The following is a 16,137-nucleotide window of genomic DNA, read 5'->3' as shown; positions in this document are numbered from 1 at the left end:
TAGATCTATGCACAGAAATCTTTAAGAAGCAGAGTCAAGTCAGTAGACCTTAGAGATTAGACTGGGGATCCCAGAAGAAGAGGAGAATTAATTATGTCCCTGTTTTCTGGCTGAGACACTGGTGGCAGCACCAACGAAGAAAACTAATAGAAGCAGAAGAGAAGATTTTCTGGGGAAATTATGTTTTCTGTTTTGGATATGTTAGCTTTGAAGTGCCTGTGGGGTGGAGGTGTCCCAATCATCAGTTCCATATATTGGTTGGAGCTAAGCAGAAATGTCCAGGTTGGAGATGTAGACTGGGAGTGATAAACATATAGATGGTAATTGAAGCTGTTAGTGTGAGTGTGATTACTCAGGGACATATGATGAGAAGGGGCCACGAGGAAGGAGGCAAGAGCAGTATAGTATAATGGCTTACAGCCTGTGCTTTGGAATCGGCCAGACTTGGAATGGCATTCCAGCTCCGCCTTTCAAGATCTGTGTGATCTTGGACATATGGCTTAACCTTTCTATTTGTGTTCTCATGTGTAAAATGAGAATAATAATAATACCTACATCACAGTGTTGCTGGGAAAAACCAGCAAGTCACATTCCTGTAAAATGCTAACTCAATGACTGGTACTTAGTAACACTCCATAAATAGTACCTCCTCTTACTATTAGCAGCCATACATGAAGAAACCATATGTGAAGAGTGTTAAGAAAGAGGGAATGGTGCCAGTGTGAAATGCTGTAGAGGCCAAGTAAGATAAAGACTGAGGAATATCCTTGGAATTTGAAAATGAGTAGTTCATGTAAACTTTCTAGTATAATTTTCCAGTATGTATAATTTCAGTCATGTAGTGAGGACATAAACTAGATTACAGGGGTTCAAGGAATGTGTACATGCAAGAAGTAAGGAAGTAGAGATTGATCATTTTCTTACCCGCTGGTTTTCACAGACCATTGAAACTGCAAAAAAAAAAAAAAATTGTAGCGTTGGGATGGTGTAAAGCTGACATAGGGTTGAAAGGAACATTTTTAACACCAAAAAAGATGAAAAAAGATAATCCTACAATAATAGGCTGTTTTTTAAATTGGGCAAATGCAGCTTTTTAAGAAACTATATTTTCCAAATATTTCTAATTTTGCCATAGATGAATGAAAATTTCTTCCAAGGATGTGGACATATGGAGGCCATTGGGGTACACTTCTTCATTTGTTCAGCAATAATTCAAAATGTACTTATTGAGTGAGGCCCTATGCTAAGTGTTGGGGATATACTGTGGAACAAAAAGGACACAAACCCAGTCTTAATGGAGTTTGTGTTACTGAATCCAAGCTCATGCCACTCCCTGCATGATATGACAGTAAGTCAAGAGATAAGATGTGGGGGCAAGGAAAGTGACTTTATTCAGAAAGCCAGCAGACCAAGAAGATGGTGAACTAATGTCTTAAAGAACCATCTTAACTCAGAGTTGATTTTCTTTTATATTAAGGAAGAGATGTAGGAGGGGATTGCAATCAGGAGGTGACTATTGACCTCAGACATCTGGAAGGCAGCAAGAGTCTGAGGATGGTGGTGAAACTCCTTGTCCTTGGTTAGCTGACTCCAGTCATTTTGTTGACACGGGTCTGGCCATGATGTTCCTATAAGTCCTTGACAATCCAGTCATCATTTCTGTACTTACTACTTTCTCTCTTCAGGTGAGGAGAATTTTGGGCCAGGGGCTAGTTGCATCACCTTAAGTCATGAGCAAAATTCCTTTTGATGATTAATAAACCTACGTGCAGGGCTGCAGAGCTGAGAAGCAGCTTTTTGACCCAAAGATTAAGTGATCAAAGGAGTCAGATACAATATGAAGTCAGAGATTTTTCACTCTGTTACACTTGTTGACTAGTTATATACTAGTTGGGGGAGACAGGTCATTCAACAAATAATTGTCAAATATATACTAAATATTTTAATAAATAGTATGAAGGAAAAATGCAGCATGTTAAGAGTGCTTATAATAGGAGGATCTGACCTTGTATGGGGGTTCTGGCAGATTTCCCTAAGAAAGAGACATTTAAGCTTGTATCAGAAAAATCAATAGACATGAAACATGTGATGAAGGCAGTAGGCAGGGTAGAGGATCCCAACATGTGTAAGGCCTATGGGTATTCCAGAGCACCAACAGTATCTGGGACTAAATAGCCAACACTGCAGAGCAAGAGAGAGCCTAGTACAAGATGAGGTTGACAAGGTAGGGTGATGCCAGATCAGGGCCTGGTAGGCCATACTATGGATTTTAACTTTGACTATAAGAGCAGTAGAAACCATTTGAGGATACTCATTAGAATGACATGGTAATATTTACGCTTCTGAAAAATTATTCCTGCCTATTGTATGAAGAGTGAGCCCTACATCACCTGGCCCTATTACTTCTGACCTTCTCTCCTACTACTCTTCCCTTCACTTTGTCTGTCAGTCACACGCAGCTTCCGTGTGGAGCCTCATTGTTCAGGCAAACTTCCACCTTAGGGCTTTTCATTGACAGGTGACTTAGCTGGACTGCTCTTCCCAGACATTCCTGTTACTAGCTCCCTCACCTTAAGGTCTTAGCTCTAATGTCAACTTCTTCCATGAAACCTTCACTGACCATTCTATCTTGAAGTGCAACCTGTCTCTCCTTCCACTTCCTGATCCCTTGTTTACTTTCATTTTTAAAAATACCATCACCATCTAAAATACTATGCACTACAATTATTATATCTATTGTTTAGTGTCTAATATTCACCTTTATCACCACCCCAGCAGAACATAAGTCCCATAGGGCAAAAGTGTTGACGTTTTATTCCCTGATGTAGTCTAATGTATGCCCAGGACAGTATCTGACATAAAGGAGGCGCTCAATATTTAAATCAGTATATCAACAGAAGTCAGAAGAATGGGGAGACTGATAGCAAGCTATTTAAAATGCAAATGGGTATTTAGTACTAAAACGACTCTTCACAATTATATCACATCTTAATGAAACCGTTTAGAGTTCTTTCTACCTCAGCTCCCTACGCCCGTGTTCTTTTGTGGGTCCTACACAGCACAGACCGTTTTAATAATTTCTGAACCTCTGGTGTCCAGCGAAGTCCCTGGCACATAAGTGCTCAAAAGAGCATGCTGGGTAAATTAACAAACCAATATTTCTGTGCCCTCAACTACTTTCGAGCTCGTAAAGAGGAAATTCTAGGCCTAAATCACTTCGGCAGTCCTCATCTCCTACACCGCCCACTTCGCACAGAGATCAAACCGAAGCGCAGGATTTATGCGCAATAAGACAGCGCCCTGGGGAAAAGGGGGGTTTGTGCAAGCTCCGGGTCACGTGACGATGCTGGGCGTGACGTTGACGTTCTTATCCCAGTGTGCTTTGTACCTACTTCCTTTTTATCCTTTTCCGGCCTTCAAGATGTCGAAGCGAGGTGAGGTTTTAGTTCTGGGATATCCTTCGCCATCTGTTGTGATGTGGCTGCTGGCTTCACCGGGAGCGGCGGCCATGGGCGGCTGGGACGCTTTGCTGTCCTCCGGGCCAGAAAGAGAGAGGAGGGTCATCGGGAGAGTACCGGAGGGGTCCCCGAAAGCGACCGAGGTGTGGGCCTGAAGAACTGAGCTGGCAGGATCCAAACACTATTCTAGACCGAACCCCCTAGGACCGCTCCGCGCCCAGCGCTGCAGTAATAGGGTGGAAGTTGGACTGGTTTAGGCCTTAGAGTGGGCGACTTGTACGGTCTCCCACCTTGTAGGAAGAACTACGTGGTGCAAAAATTGGAGTGAGGATTGAGTCGTCCAGGCCCTTTAATCTCAACGTAAGGGTGGTAATGAGAAATTGGCTATTTGCCATGAGACCTAGATGGCACATGGGGAGGAGGTAAGGAGGCCTAGAAAGAGCGAATCTGTATGTGGTGTACCGTTTCCCAAAGCATGTGCGAATGAATTTATAGCTTGAGAGTATGAAGGGAACTCCGAACTATGACTGGACAGTGATCTTTCTTGTGCTTTCTTTCCTTCCCACAGGACGTGGTGGGTCCTCCGGTGCAAAATTCCGAATTTCCCTGGGTCTTCCAGTAGGAGCCGTGATCAATTGTGCTGACAACACAGGTGAGACCTTGGGCTGCGCCCTCCTGAACTCCCCCTTCTAAAAGCACTTGATGGGCCTTTTGCTAATGACCCACTGAGCCGTCAAGAAAGGGCAGAGTAAAAACACCACTTCTGGGTGAAGCGGCAGCATCTTGTGCTGTTCGGCTTCAATCGGTGGTGTGACAAGGTGTTTCACCTTGGAGGGAACTAACTGCTTGGGTTTGTGAGCAGAGGGAGAGGCAGAGAGGCTTTGGGAGTGTTGGGGAAATGTTTTGATGGCAGAACTGCCTAGTAGGCCCCCCAAATAATTCATTTTTGTTTATATCCTCTTATAGGAGCCAAAAATCTGTACATCATCTCTGTGAAGGGGATCAAGGGACGACTGAATAGACTTCCTGCTGCTGGTGTGGGTGACATGGTGATGGCCACAGTCAAGAAAGGCAAACCAGAGCTCAGAAAGAAGGGTGAGTAGAAACCTGGTCTCCTTATCCCCTGGTGGACAGTTGAAGGGCTTCTCCATTTATTGAAAAATGGAACAAAATATAATTTTACCATTCTCAAGGCCTCTTAAAGATTTCCTTTGACTGGTAGTGTGAGATACATATTTGAAATTGAAGGTCTGCTCTTGCTGTCTTAGAGACTGTTCTCTTTAATATCCAGTTTTACATACAATGTTCTTGCCTCCTTACTCCTTAAATGTATTTACCACACTTAAGCCAGGGTCCATCTTTTAAAACTAAATCTTGTCACTTCCTTACTTAAGTTCTTGATTGGCTTCTAGTGTAAGCTGGGACACTTCATATTTTCCCAGCAAGTTGGTATAGATCACCTCACATACCTACACCTAAATAAACAAAAGCCCTTTGTTCTGCAATTTCCAGTCCACCTCATGGTGCCTTCCTCAGCTCTCTGCTCCTTTCAGTTTTTAGTTTCTTGCTCCCTTTCCTTAGCACCTCCAGTTCTTTGTACTTGCTGTGCCTCCTGCCTGGAATACTATAGTTCAGTCATCTTCAGCTTACCACCTTGACATTTCCCAGTGCCGCTGCAACCCTCCCCTCCCCATAAACCTTCATCCAGGTTGTAATTTTTGTGACGTTTAGGGTTGTCTTTTCTGTTTAAGTTCCATAAGAGCTGGTAACTGTCTTTAGTTCATTCCCAATTTCCTTGGCTCCAAATTAATTTGATGATACTTAGTAAATGTACTTTTTTGATGGGTGGTTTAGAGCTTGACTAGGTGAAATCCCAGCTTTAAGACTTCCCTAAATGCTTTCTCAAGTGGTTGTGAGATTCTGGTGATGAGCTGAGCATATAGAGCATCTGGCCAACATTACCTAGTACTTTATCAGTACAGAGTAATTGATGCTATTCTTCATGCTTTAAGGCAGGTTCTTTTTATAGATGAGATTGATTTAAGATTGTGATTTGTCAAAAGTTTGGCATGGCTGCTTCGAAGTCTCTGAATAGAAACTAAAAGAGAGAGCTGCTCATTACTCAGTTATGGGCTTTCCCCAAAAGTTTTCCACTGGGTGTATGAATTTAAAGAGAGAGCCCTCAGACTTTCTTTTCAGCTCTTGAACTTTCCTTCCTACCTGCTTAGTTTGTCTCTGCCCTGGGATATCTTGCTTTTCCTGAGAAGTCTTAGCTTTCTCTTGTTGTGTACCCTACTACATATGTGATGGGTCTTAGCCACATATCACAGTTAACCCCCCCCCCAGATTTTTTAGCCTTTTGGTCAGATTTTTCTTTGCTCTTTATTATCTACTTGAGGACTTGGTGGATAAGGAATAAGTAGCATTGGGGTTAAGCATTAGTTAATCAATATGTAGATTGAGGTCAGCATGCAAGGGGACAGACTTTCCTCTTGGAACACTTACTGAGTCTGACCTGTGGCCTGGGGAGCTGTCAGGGAAGGGCAGAGCAATTAGCCATCACGTGGGTGAGATGGCAGCAGTATGTGCTGTCTGTCTGAGTCAGTCATGGGACAGACCAGAGAACAAAAACACTTCATGGTTTTAAAAAATAGTTGTGAATTTCCAACTCAGTTAATGTCGTTGGTCCTTGTTTCTGCTAAATGAATACATTCACTTACCTTAGACTTGCATGCAGTGCATGGAAATGTGAAAAGGGGCAGGACTGGAAGTCCAGAGTCCTGGGTTTGTGTGGCCTTATTTATCCACCAGATTTGTTTGTCCGATTTAAATGTTTATAAGTAGGCGAGGGTCCAATGGAGGGGGCCCTCAGTACATACAAATTACCTGTCACTTGTGTGTCTCGTTAAAAATTCGTTTAGAGGCTGTACATAGATAGTACTTAGATAGTACTTCCCTTGAGGATAACCAGGATCCCTGTCCTTATGAAAAATCCTGTATTTCCAGTGTTTCATCTTGAATATGTAACTATAACTTTATCCCTGTTTTTCAAGAGGAAAATTTGTGTTCCAGAAGGTGTGCCCTGTTGAAGTTGTCTAAGCTAGTATCAGTCAAAATTTGAATCCAGGTGTGTCTGACTCTAGTTCTTTCAAGTATAGTAGATGTTTCTTTTGAAGGTCTGGAAAAGTGTTCACTTTAGTGCAGGTAGGTTTTTTTAAAGTTACTCATGACCTTGGAAAAGAGTTCCTCAAAAAAATGAGTTAATTGCACAAGAAATACAAGTAGAATAGAATAAGACTTCTCTTAGACCTCCAAGATATGATATTATTAATATCATCTAATATTAATTATTAATACTGTTAGTATTTTGTTGTACAACTTTGCCAACCTCTATGCAAAAAATTAGCTTGCAAACTTTCTCTGTAAATGGGACCATTGACCTTCTCATAACTCATTCTTGTTTCACAAATAATTGTGCTACATAAAAATTACAGGTATATATAATTTTAAGTGGTTCTGCTCTGGTTACTTCCAACTTTTTGCTCTGTTAAAACAAAATATATGAAAAGCTAATGACAAATGCACTTTGGCACTTTGTCCAAGTAGAAAGTGTTAGGGAGCTAGATGGGATAGAAACTGCTTTCTTGTGGCCCTGGGACTTGACAGGTAAATGACCGTTGTCCTTTTCCCCCTCTTAGTACATCCAGCAGTGGTAATTCGACAACGAAAGTCATACAGGAGAAAAGATGGTGTGTTTCTTTATTTTGAAGATAATGCGGGGGTCATAGTAAATAATAAAGGGGAGATGAAAGGTAAGAAAGAATCCATATTGTTCTTAGGTCTTTGAGATTGAATGTTGTTTAATTTAGGTCTAGAAGGAGCAAAGGTCCATCTGATCTTAACCTGTCACCTCAACATTTTTTTATGCAGGTTCTGCCATCACAGGACCAGTTGCAAAGGAGTGTGCAGACTTGTGGCCCAGGATTGCATCCAATGCTGGGAGCATTGCATGATTTCTTCAGTGTATTTGTAAAAAAAATCCATTAAAAATTATTTGCTCCCAATGCTTTCCTTTCTGCTCATTTCTACATGTCATTCCTCTTAATAGCACATAACCCTTGTTTCCTTTGTAAGATGAAATTATTCAGTGTACATTTTTTCTGGACATGTGCAAAACTTCATAGTTAATTAGAGTTTGTAGTCCTTAAAATAAATTATAGATAATAGGTACTGCCAGATGGCAGGTTACCCACATAACTGCCCTGCAGTTAGATATTTGAGATAGGTAGAGTATGTGGTCACATCCTGGACATTCTTGGAGTTCAAGGAGTTGAGTGAGTAGGAACCACATACACATGTATATATGCAGACTTGTACATTTACAGGTTTTTTTTTTTCGGGTAAATTGGCACATAAATGGTTTATGTTTATAAAACCTTATACATGGCAATTGCCTTGTAAATTTGCTCTCATGGAAGATGATTCAGTTAATATGCAGATTTTTTTTGCTATCAAAGTATCTTGACAGGATGGCCATATAATGTATCTTCCAAACCCTAGTTTGACAATAAAAGGTGATACAATTATGCCAGTACAATAGGCATAAGCCCTGGCGAGTTCTGCCTAAAGGCATTGAGCATTGCAGCTTTTCTTTCCAAACCATGAGAATTGACTAAGGTGTCAGTTGGTCTGGGAAGAAGCAGCACTCAGCTGCTTTGTATCAGTCTGGGCTAAAAATGTTAGGCTTTTTCAAGAAGTACAGTTTTCTGTATCGGAAATAGCCTTAAGTGTTACCTATAAATTGGGTATAATGCAAGGCTGGAGATTAGAGTGAAAGTGAAGACCCTAAGCACTTAGTCACTGGTTGAGATAACTGTATTTTTTACCTTTAAGATTAGGAACAGGATGTACCAGAACTCTAGAACAGTAGTTAACCTGAAGAGTTAAGTGACCAGGCCATACCCCAGACCAGTTACCATGGAGGTAGGACCCCCCAGCATCAGTACTTTTTGAAGCTGTCCAGGAGATGGCAACGTGTAGCCAAGGTTGAGAACCAATACTTTGTCCAGAGTAGGCCAGTCTTGATTTTAGCAATATTAAATCCAGAAATTTCTAAAACACCTGTCTTCCTCTAACCCCATCCTTCACCCTGGTGAGTTTCAAGTCTAACATGAAGCACCCACGTCCTCTTGTGGGGTTATATGAAATTTTTCACCTTCCTACTATAAATGTGAGGTGTGAGAACTGGGCCTCTCATTTTTTCCCCTAAGTTGTCTAATGTCCATGTTCTTTCCAAAGTTAAATAGAATAGGCTCAAAACTATAGATGTCCTGTAATTTCAGATTGATTTATAGGTTTCCCATCATTTGGAAAGCTTATGCTAAGTATTGAATTACCAGGCTTGGTGGTTTTTGTGTATAGGTATGTTGCAACCTTTTTCTAATTAGGTAATGTCCTTTCATGTAAAAATATTGTTAGTGAATATAAAAGAATCCCTCCCTGAACCTGTTAACATCATCTGTAAAATGAGGATAATAGCACTTCATAGAGTTGGTGTGAGGAGCAGAGTTTTACAAGTCATTTTAATAATGTAAAGCATCTGTAAGGGCTTAACTATTCAAGGGGAAAATTTGGGAAGTCAACAGTATAAAGAAACACCAGTAATCGCAACTATAGAGTATCACTCCCATTTTCCTGTATCCTGTCATAATGCATACAATTAGCCAAAGGAAAAAATATGTCAACCTACTGGTGTTTTTAACAGGAGGAGTAATACTGGCTGATGAAAAGAATTGGGTGGGGAGGGGAGAAGTGCTTTAAGTGGACTTGAAATTGAGACCTGAATTCTGGTTCTGGGTCTGCCACTAAATGAATTTAGGACTACTACAAAGCTTCTGAGCTTCAATTTACAGTTGTGTAACAGAGTGGAAGTAGTGGCAATCTGAACTCTAATCCATTCTAGGTACAAGGTTTTTACTGCCATCGTGTTGGGGAAATGTGTATAATACAGTGGGAGCCGAGAACCTTGCTCTGAGAGGAAACGGAAGCTGCCCGATTACGCTCACACTGCCCACATTCAATTATCCCCACTCTTAAATCTCCCGTGCCTCTTGCTGTCTTCTGGCCATCCTCACCTGAGGGCCACACAAGCAACTTCTCCCACAGCCCTAAGAGCCAACCCCGTGGGATGGGAACAGTAGGGTTTGTGACGCAGCGATGATTGACACCACGTAACAATGCGCAGGGGAGCCCCGACCTAGGGCTCTCCACTCCCACCGGAAAAGCCCTTGGAGGCTGCAGTGGCTGGGATGGCGTACTTGTGCGAGTGTCATCTTTGGCTGGAGAAAAGCTTCATCTTGGATGGGGTCGCCGTGAGCTCCATGGCCCGCACCTATGAGCACTTGAGGCCTAAGCTCTGGTCTGCGATTCCGCCCTACAACGCGCAGCAGGACCACCACGCCCGCCGGTACTTCCAGAGTCCCGTGGTTCCGCCTGTTTTACGGAAAACTGATCAGGTAGAGGATCGCCCCAGGAACTCCAGGGCCGCCAGAGGATGGCCTTGGTGGCGGGGCTGACTTCTCAAATCCCGGCATCTCACTCCCACGCCCTCACCTCCAGGGAGCTCCCCCACTCCCATCCCCTCAGTTTTCTTAGTGAAACCCGGGAACTGTGTGTGTGTGTGTGTGACAGGTGTTGAGCTCTCTGAGCTCACAGAATCACCTTCCATCCCAGAATTTGAGAAAGATCTCATTTTGGGTTTGTGCAGGCGTAGGCAACCAGGCTCACAACCATCTCTCCCAAACAAATCGGTTCCATTGTCCTTTTTAACGTCACAGACCCACGCTTGGGGTGACCTCACGCCGCAAATTCTCTAAAAGCGCGGAAGTCCGCGTGACCTCAGTGAACATGACAAAAAGAGCTGCCTGACCCTCCAGGCGAGGCGAGCTGTCGGTGACGCCATGATTAGGAGGGCTGGCGCGCTGGGGCCTAAAATGAGCCCGTAGGAAGGAAACGTCCCCAACGTCTGCGACCTCACTTCTCCCCAGGCCTTTTCCCTCGTGGGTGTCGCCCCTCCCTAGCCAGTACTTCCCAGGGATCAAAGAGCCTGAGGCTATTTGCTGATGACTCCAAACTTTTTTCAACGCTTTTGCCTCCAAGGCTTGTGTCACAGAGGCGTGGGGAAGGGAGACGAGGGCTTAATGGGGGTTATTCTGTGAACAAACTTTGGGCTTTGTTGTCCCGAGTGTGCATGTTCGTATATATGGACACATCTGTGTGTGCCCTGCTTGTGCATGCCGTCTAACATTTATGACAGATGGAGTCCAGAGTCTGGGAGTTGGGGGAAGAGAAAAAACTTGAGTATGTAAAAGTTTGAAAATAATATGGTGCACTGTATACACTTGAAACTTTCTGTACTGCATTTTATAACTAATCATCACAGCCACCATTTGTGGTATGTATTTTCATTTAAACGAACGTAATGTTTATTGAAGCTTTAGTAGGCCAGGCAGTTTGTTCGAACTATCTCACTTGAATCTCACAGCCACCCTCCTTTTACTGATGAGGTCATTGAGGTCCAGAAAAGCTGTGTCATTTGCTCAGGGTCACACAGCCTGTTAGTTGCAGAGCTGGAATTAGAACCAGTCTGTCTGGCAGCAGCCACTGAGCCCTTAATGGCCAAGCTGGGTTGCCTCCGAGAGGCAATAGGTCAATTGGTATATTAATATTTAATCTGTCTGGATCAGTTATCCCCAGCTATGACCTCTTCCCCCACCCCTAAGCAAGCCCCAGGGGAGTTTGCCCTGTGTCCCTCTCAGAATGGTGTCTGACAAGTCTTCTGTATTTTCTCCCTCCTTCTCAGGATCATGGTGGTACAGGAAGGGACGGCAGGATAGTGGATAATATCCACAGCTTCGGGCAGGGACAGAGATACCTCAACAGGAGAAACTGGGCAGGGACAGGCAAGTGCCACTTTGCACTTTTCAGCTTCACCATGGTACCACCTAGTGTGCTGGGTCCCACAGTTCAAAGAGAGATACTGGGCCAGAGAGAGACCTGGTTGGGGGAAAGAGGCCCAGGATGGCATCCTCTAGTTCTTCCTACCGTACATGAGCAGATGGTGTCACAGTGCTCCCTATATTTACTCACTGAGCACCTACTGTATGTCAGTACCTACTACCTCTATGTTACATCTCAGGAAACTGAGGTTTAGGGAGTTAAGGTGATTTTCTGAGAAGGATGAGCTGAGATTGGAATTCCACTCTTTCCAGTTATAAAGGCTGTGTTCCTCAACTGTTCCATGAGCAGTCTGAGTCTCATTTTCCAGGCCCAGTTTAGCAGCAACAGGAAAGGGAGGGTGGAGAGATGCTTTTCTGACAGGGTGAACCCTCCTCCCACCCTTTGGCCACCCTCTAGTCACATGATCCTTTGCACCATTTGGACAAATTGAGCTCATCCATTTTCTCCAGATGGATCAGAGACAAGGTGAAATTTTCTTAGTTGTCATGGGTTCAAGGAAAGTTCAGCCAAGCCCAGAAGTTTCTGGCCCCTTCTGTCTCAGCACATACCATTCACACTTCTCCTGCATGCTATTCCTGGTATGAAGTTTGGTTAGGAAGCCATATGTCTCCTTGACTTCACCAGCCCTTGGCTTGTTGGTCAAGAGGCTGGAGACATTTGAGGACTGAGGGGTCAGCTGGGACATGGGGAGCACAGTGATGATAGCCAGGTTAGTAATCATATCAGCCCAGTGGGAGTGGGGACAGCAGGAGGAGGCTGCAGGCTGAGGCCTGTCTCTCTCTGCCCCCAAGGGCATTCCCTCCAGCAGGTGACTGGGCATGATCACTACAATGCTGATCTCAAAATGATCAAGGGGTTCAATGGTCGGTTTGGCTATCGCAGGAACACCCCTGCCCTCCGCCAGCGCCATCTGTCTTTGGAGAAGTCACCCGATTCCGTCTCTTCTAATAGACCTCTTCCCTTCACACCTCAACCTGGATTTCTAAGACAGATGTTTAAATGAACTCTCAATGGTATTTTTATATAATGCTTTTATTTGTGTCCCCACATGTGCTGTTCCTTCCCTGAGGTTGGGTGAGGGAGCAGGCTAGTGTCTCCACCCTCAGCTTCTCTACCCTATGGAGAGGAGGTGAGAGGAGAAAGGGCTTCTCAGGTCTGGGCCCTAACACTCATGTCAACAAGGCCCAGGCTTGAAAGGAAAGGCCTCAGATCTCCCCTGCTGGTGTGAGGAGGAGAATGTGCACTACCTAGCCCTCAGCAAAGCTCTTCCCGGGTCATGAGGAGGGCCCCAGGTCAGGAGCTGGCTACTGTTGCCATCAAGAAGGGAACAGCAGTACAGCCACAGAGATTAGTGTTGGATGTCCTGAGGATTTCCTGATTTTCCTTAGAGTCATCCCATCCAAAAGAACCAACATCTTCCTTCCCCTTTCCACTCCTAATTCATCAAGAGATAGGGCAGAGAGGATTAAAGATGGCCATGTGAGAGGTGAGACAGAGGCTTCCTCCTAAAACCTATAATACGAAAATATATGTAATACAACTAATCCTGAAAGAGCACCAGGAAGGAGGACTGCACCAGACTGCATACAACTGGAGAAAAGAGCAGACCTCACGGAACAGGGTAACATACCAAAGCTGTGGCCCTGCAGGACCTAAGCCCTTCCCCCACCCCAGCTCACTGGCTGGAGGAAGAGAAATGGAGCTGGGAGGGAGTGGAGGCCTGGGACTGCTGAATACCTAACTCCAGAGATCTGATCTGGGAGCACAAACCTACATTTCGTGGTGCTTTCATGATACTCTCGTGATTGGGGGATTGGAAAGATAGGATGGGCAGAATTCCCAGAGAGACTGAGATTCCAGCCGCTTGTGGAAAGCAGGGATCCATATCCAGCTGCTCTGGGACAAAGGAAGGGCGGACAGTCTGAGAGACTTCATAACAAGGAAGCCCTTAGCAGGAGGGCTGCTAAAGGGGCAAGGATTGCACAGAACTTACTGCTCAGGAGAAAGGACAGGTAGACAAAATTGTCCGGTTACTCTCTGCCCAGTAGGTTGGGAGCTTTCACGATTTCCAGGTGCTCCAGCTCCCTGGCTGGCTACACAGTTCCAGGGACCCCCTCCGTGATAGGCAGCCTACTGCACCTTTCTCCCAGCCAGCCCCACCTGGATTGCAAATTGGCAAACTCTACCCTGGTGTTAGGCCAGCCAGACGGAAGATCTGTCTACAGCAACTGCAAACGCAAGGCATTGAGGCTTATGCCTGTGTGCTTGGTGAAAGGGTATCTCACTGCAACCCTCCTTACCCCAGAACTACTCAGGAGACATGGGCCCACGCAAGAGATTTTATTATCTGAAAGAGAAAATGGCTGCCCCCAGAGAGAGGGAGCAACAGCTCGTGGGTGAGGAAGCACGTTTTTAAGGAGTAGGGGCAAGGTGTGTTCTGCATTGGTGATTGGGTCTTAAGGGGTGGGGGTCTTAGGGTGCCAGAATTTGCCTTCACTCGGCCGACTGGTTCAGGCAGTGGAGACACACATAGCAACCAGGAAGCAGGAAACAGCTCTTTACTCCCCCCAGGCACCAATACTAGGCCCCTGTCATTGCTTCAGGGGCTGAGCAGCTCCAGAGAGTAGAGCTTCTGGACACTAGAGGGTGCAATATACAAATATGAAAGGCCAAAGGAACCTGGTTCAGAGTAAAATTAATGTAACTCCTGAGAAAGATGACATGGACCTCATGACTCTTCCTGAAAGGGAGTTCAAAATAAAAATCATTAACATGCTAATGGAGGTATGGAAAGATATTCTAGAACTCTCCAGTTGGAGATCCAATCGTTCAAGAGCACAATGGGGGGAATTAAAAGCCGATTGGAACGAACAAATTAAAATAGAGATCAAGGAATATATGGAAACAAATGACAACAACAACACAAAGCCCCAACTTCTGTGGGACACAGCGAAAGCAGTCTTAAGAGGAAAGTATACAGCGATCTGGGCACACTTGAAGGAAGAGCAATCCCAAATGAATAGTCTAACATCACAATTATCAAAACTGGAAAAAGAAGAGCAAATGAGGCCTAAAGTCAGCAGAAGGAGGGACATAATAAAGATCAGAGAAGAAATAAACAAAATTGAGAAGAATAAAACAATAACAAAAATCAAACCAAGAGCTGGTTCTTTGAGAAAATAAACAAAATAGATAATCCTTTAGCCAAACTTATTCAGAGAGAAAGAGAATCAACACAAATCAACAGAATCAGAAATGAGAATGGAAAAATCACGACAGACTCCACAGAAATACAAAGAATTATTAAAGACTACTATGAAAACCTATATGCCAACAAGCTGGAAAACCTAGAAGAAATGGACAACTTCCTAGAAAAATACAACCTTCCAAGACTGACCAAGGAAGAAACACAAAAGTTAAACAAACCAATTACGAGCAAAGAAATTGAAACGGTTATCAAAAAACTACCCAAGAACAAAAACCCCGAGCCAGACGGATTTGCCTCGGAATTTTATCAGACACACAGAGAAGACATAATACCCATTCTCCTTAAAGTTTACCAAAAAATAGAAGAGGAGGGAATACTCCCAAACTCATTCTATGAAGCCAACATCACCCTAATACCCAAACCAGGCAAAGACCCCACCAAAAAAGAAAATTACAGACCAATATCCCTGATGAATGTAGATGCAAAAATACTCAATAAAATATTAGGAAACCGAATTCAAAAATATATCAAAAGGATCATACACCATGACCAAGTGGGATTCATCCCAGGGATGCAAGGATGGTACAACATTCGAAAATCCATCAACATCATCCACCACATCAACAAAAAGAAAGACAAAAAACACATGATCATCTCCATAGATGCTGAAAAAGCATTTGACAAAATTCAACATCCATTCATGATAAAAACTCTCAGCAAAATGGGTATACAGAGCAAGTACCTCAGCATAATAAAGGCCATATATGATAAACCCACAGCCAACATCATACTGAACAGCGAGAAGCTGAAAGCTTTTCCTCTGAGATCAGGAACAAGACAGGGATGCCCACTCTCCCCACTGTTATTTAACATAGTACTGGAGGTCCCAGCCATGGCAATCAGACAAAACAAAGAAATACAAGGAATCCAAATTGATAAAGAAGAAGTTAAACTGTCACTATTTGCAGATGACATGATATTGTACATAAAAAACCCTAAAGACTCCACTCCAAAACTACTAGAACTGATATCGGAATACAGCAAAGTTGCAGGATACAAAATTAATACACAGAAATCTGTGGCTTTCCTATACACTAACAATGAACCAACAGAAAGAGAAATCAGGAAAACAACTCCATTCACAATTGCATCAAAAAGAATAAAATACCTAGGAATAAACCTAACCAAAGAAGTGAAAGACCTATACCCTGAAAACTACAAGTCACTCTTAAGAGAAATGAAAGGGGACACTAACAAATGGAAACTCATCCCATGCTTGTGGCTAGGAAGAATTAATATTGTCAAAATGGCCATCCTGCCCAAAGCAATATACAGATTTGATGCAATCCCTATCAAATTACCAGCAAAATTCTTCAACGAACTGGAACAAATAATTCAAAAATTCATATGGAAACACCAAAGACCCCGAATACCCAAAGCACTCCTGAGAAA

General features: G+C 43.6%; 2 protein-coding genes and 1 non-coding gene across 4 annotated transcripts; all 3 read left to right on the top strand.

The window, feature by feature from the left end:
* Positions 1–3,326: 3,326 nt before the first annotated feature.
* Positions 3,327–7,543, top strand: RPL23 (ribosomal protein L23). Of its 2 annotated transcripts, XM_036930495.2 has the most exons (5): positions 3,407–3,434; positions 4,027–4,110; positions 4,425–4,553; positions 7,157–7,270; positions 7,389–7,542. In XM_036930495.2, the coding sequence occupies exons 1-5, from the start codon at positions 3,422–3,424 to the stop codon at positions 7,469–7,471; spliced, it is 423 nt and encodes a 140-aa protein (XP_036786390.2). In that variant the 5' UTR covers positions 3,407–3,421; the 3' UTR covers positions 7,472–7,542. The 2 variants fall into 2 exon arrangements, with proteins under 2 accessions (XP_057357417.1, XP_036786390.2); XM_057501434.1 differs by lacking the exon at positions 7,157–7,270 and having other exon boundaries at positions 3,327–3,434; positions 7,389–7,543.
* Positions 4,142–4,277, top strand: LOC118934775 (small nucleolar RNA SNORA21). The gene has a single exon (XR_005033589.1). It is a non-coding gene; the product is annotated as a small nucleolar RNA SNORA21 (small nucleolar RNA).
* A 2,087-nt stretch (positions 7,544–9,630) lies between the features above and the next one.
* SPMAP1 (sperm microtubule associated protein 1) lies at positions 9,631–12,425 on the top strand. Its single transcript, XM_036930544.2, is given in 4 exon segments — positions 9,631–9,973; positions 11,320–11,419; positions 12,269–12,379; positions 12,382–12,425. Coding segments are annotated over 4 exon segments (462 nt in total). The 5' UTR covers positions 9,631–9,766.
* The last annotated feature ends 3,712 nt before the right edge of the window (positions 12,426–16,137 follow it).

The sequence above is a fragment of the Manis pentadactyla genome, chromosome 4, assembly GCF_030020395.1.
Source record: "Manis pentadactyla isolate mManPen7 chromosome 4, mManPen7.hap1, whole genome shotgun sequence".
Lineage (NCBI taxonomy): Eukaryota > Metazoa > Chordata > Mammalia > Pholidota > Manidae > Manis > Manis pentadactyla.
This window is presented reverse-complemented; position numbering and strand designations above follow the sequence as displayed.

Excerpts from the sequence above, each read along its gene's own strand:
- RPL23 (XM_036930495.2), top strand. Across the intron at positions 4,554-7,156 it reads ACCAGAGCTCAGAAAGAAGG|TACATCCAGCAGTGGTAATT; the intron begins GTGAGTAGAAAC and ends TCCCCCTCTTAG. Across the intron at positions 7,271-7,388 it reads TAATAAAGGGGAGATGAAAG|GTTCTGCCATCACAGGACCA; the intron begins GTAAGAAAGAAT and ends TTTTTTATGCAG.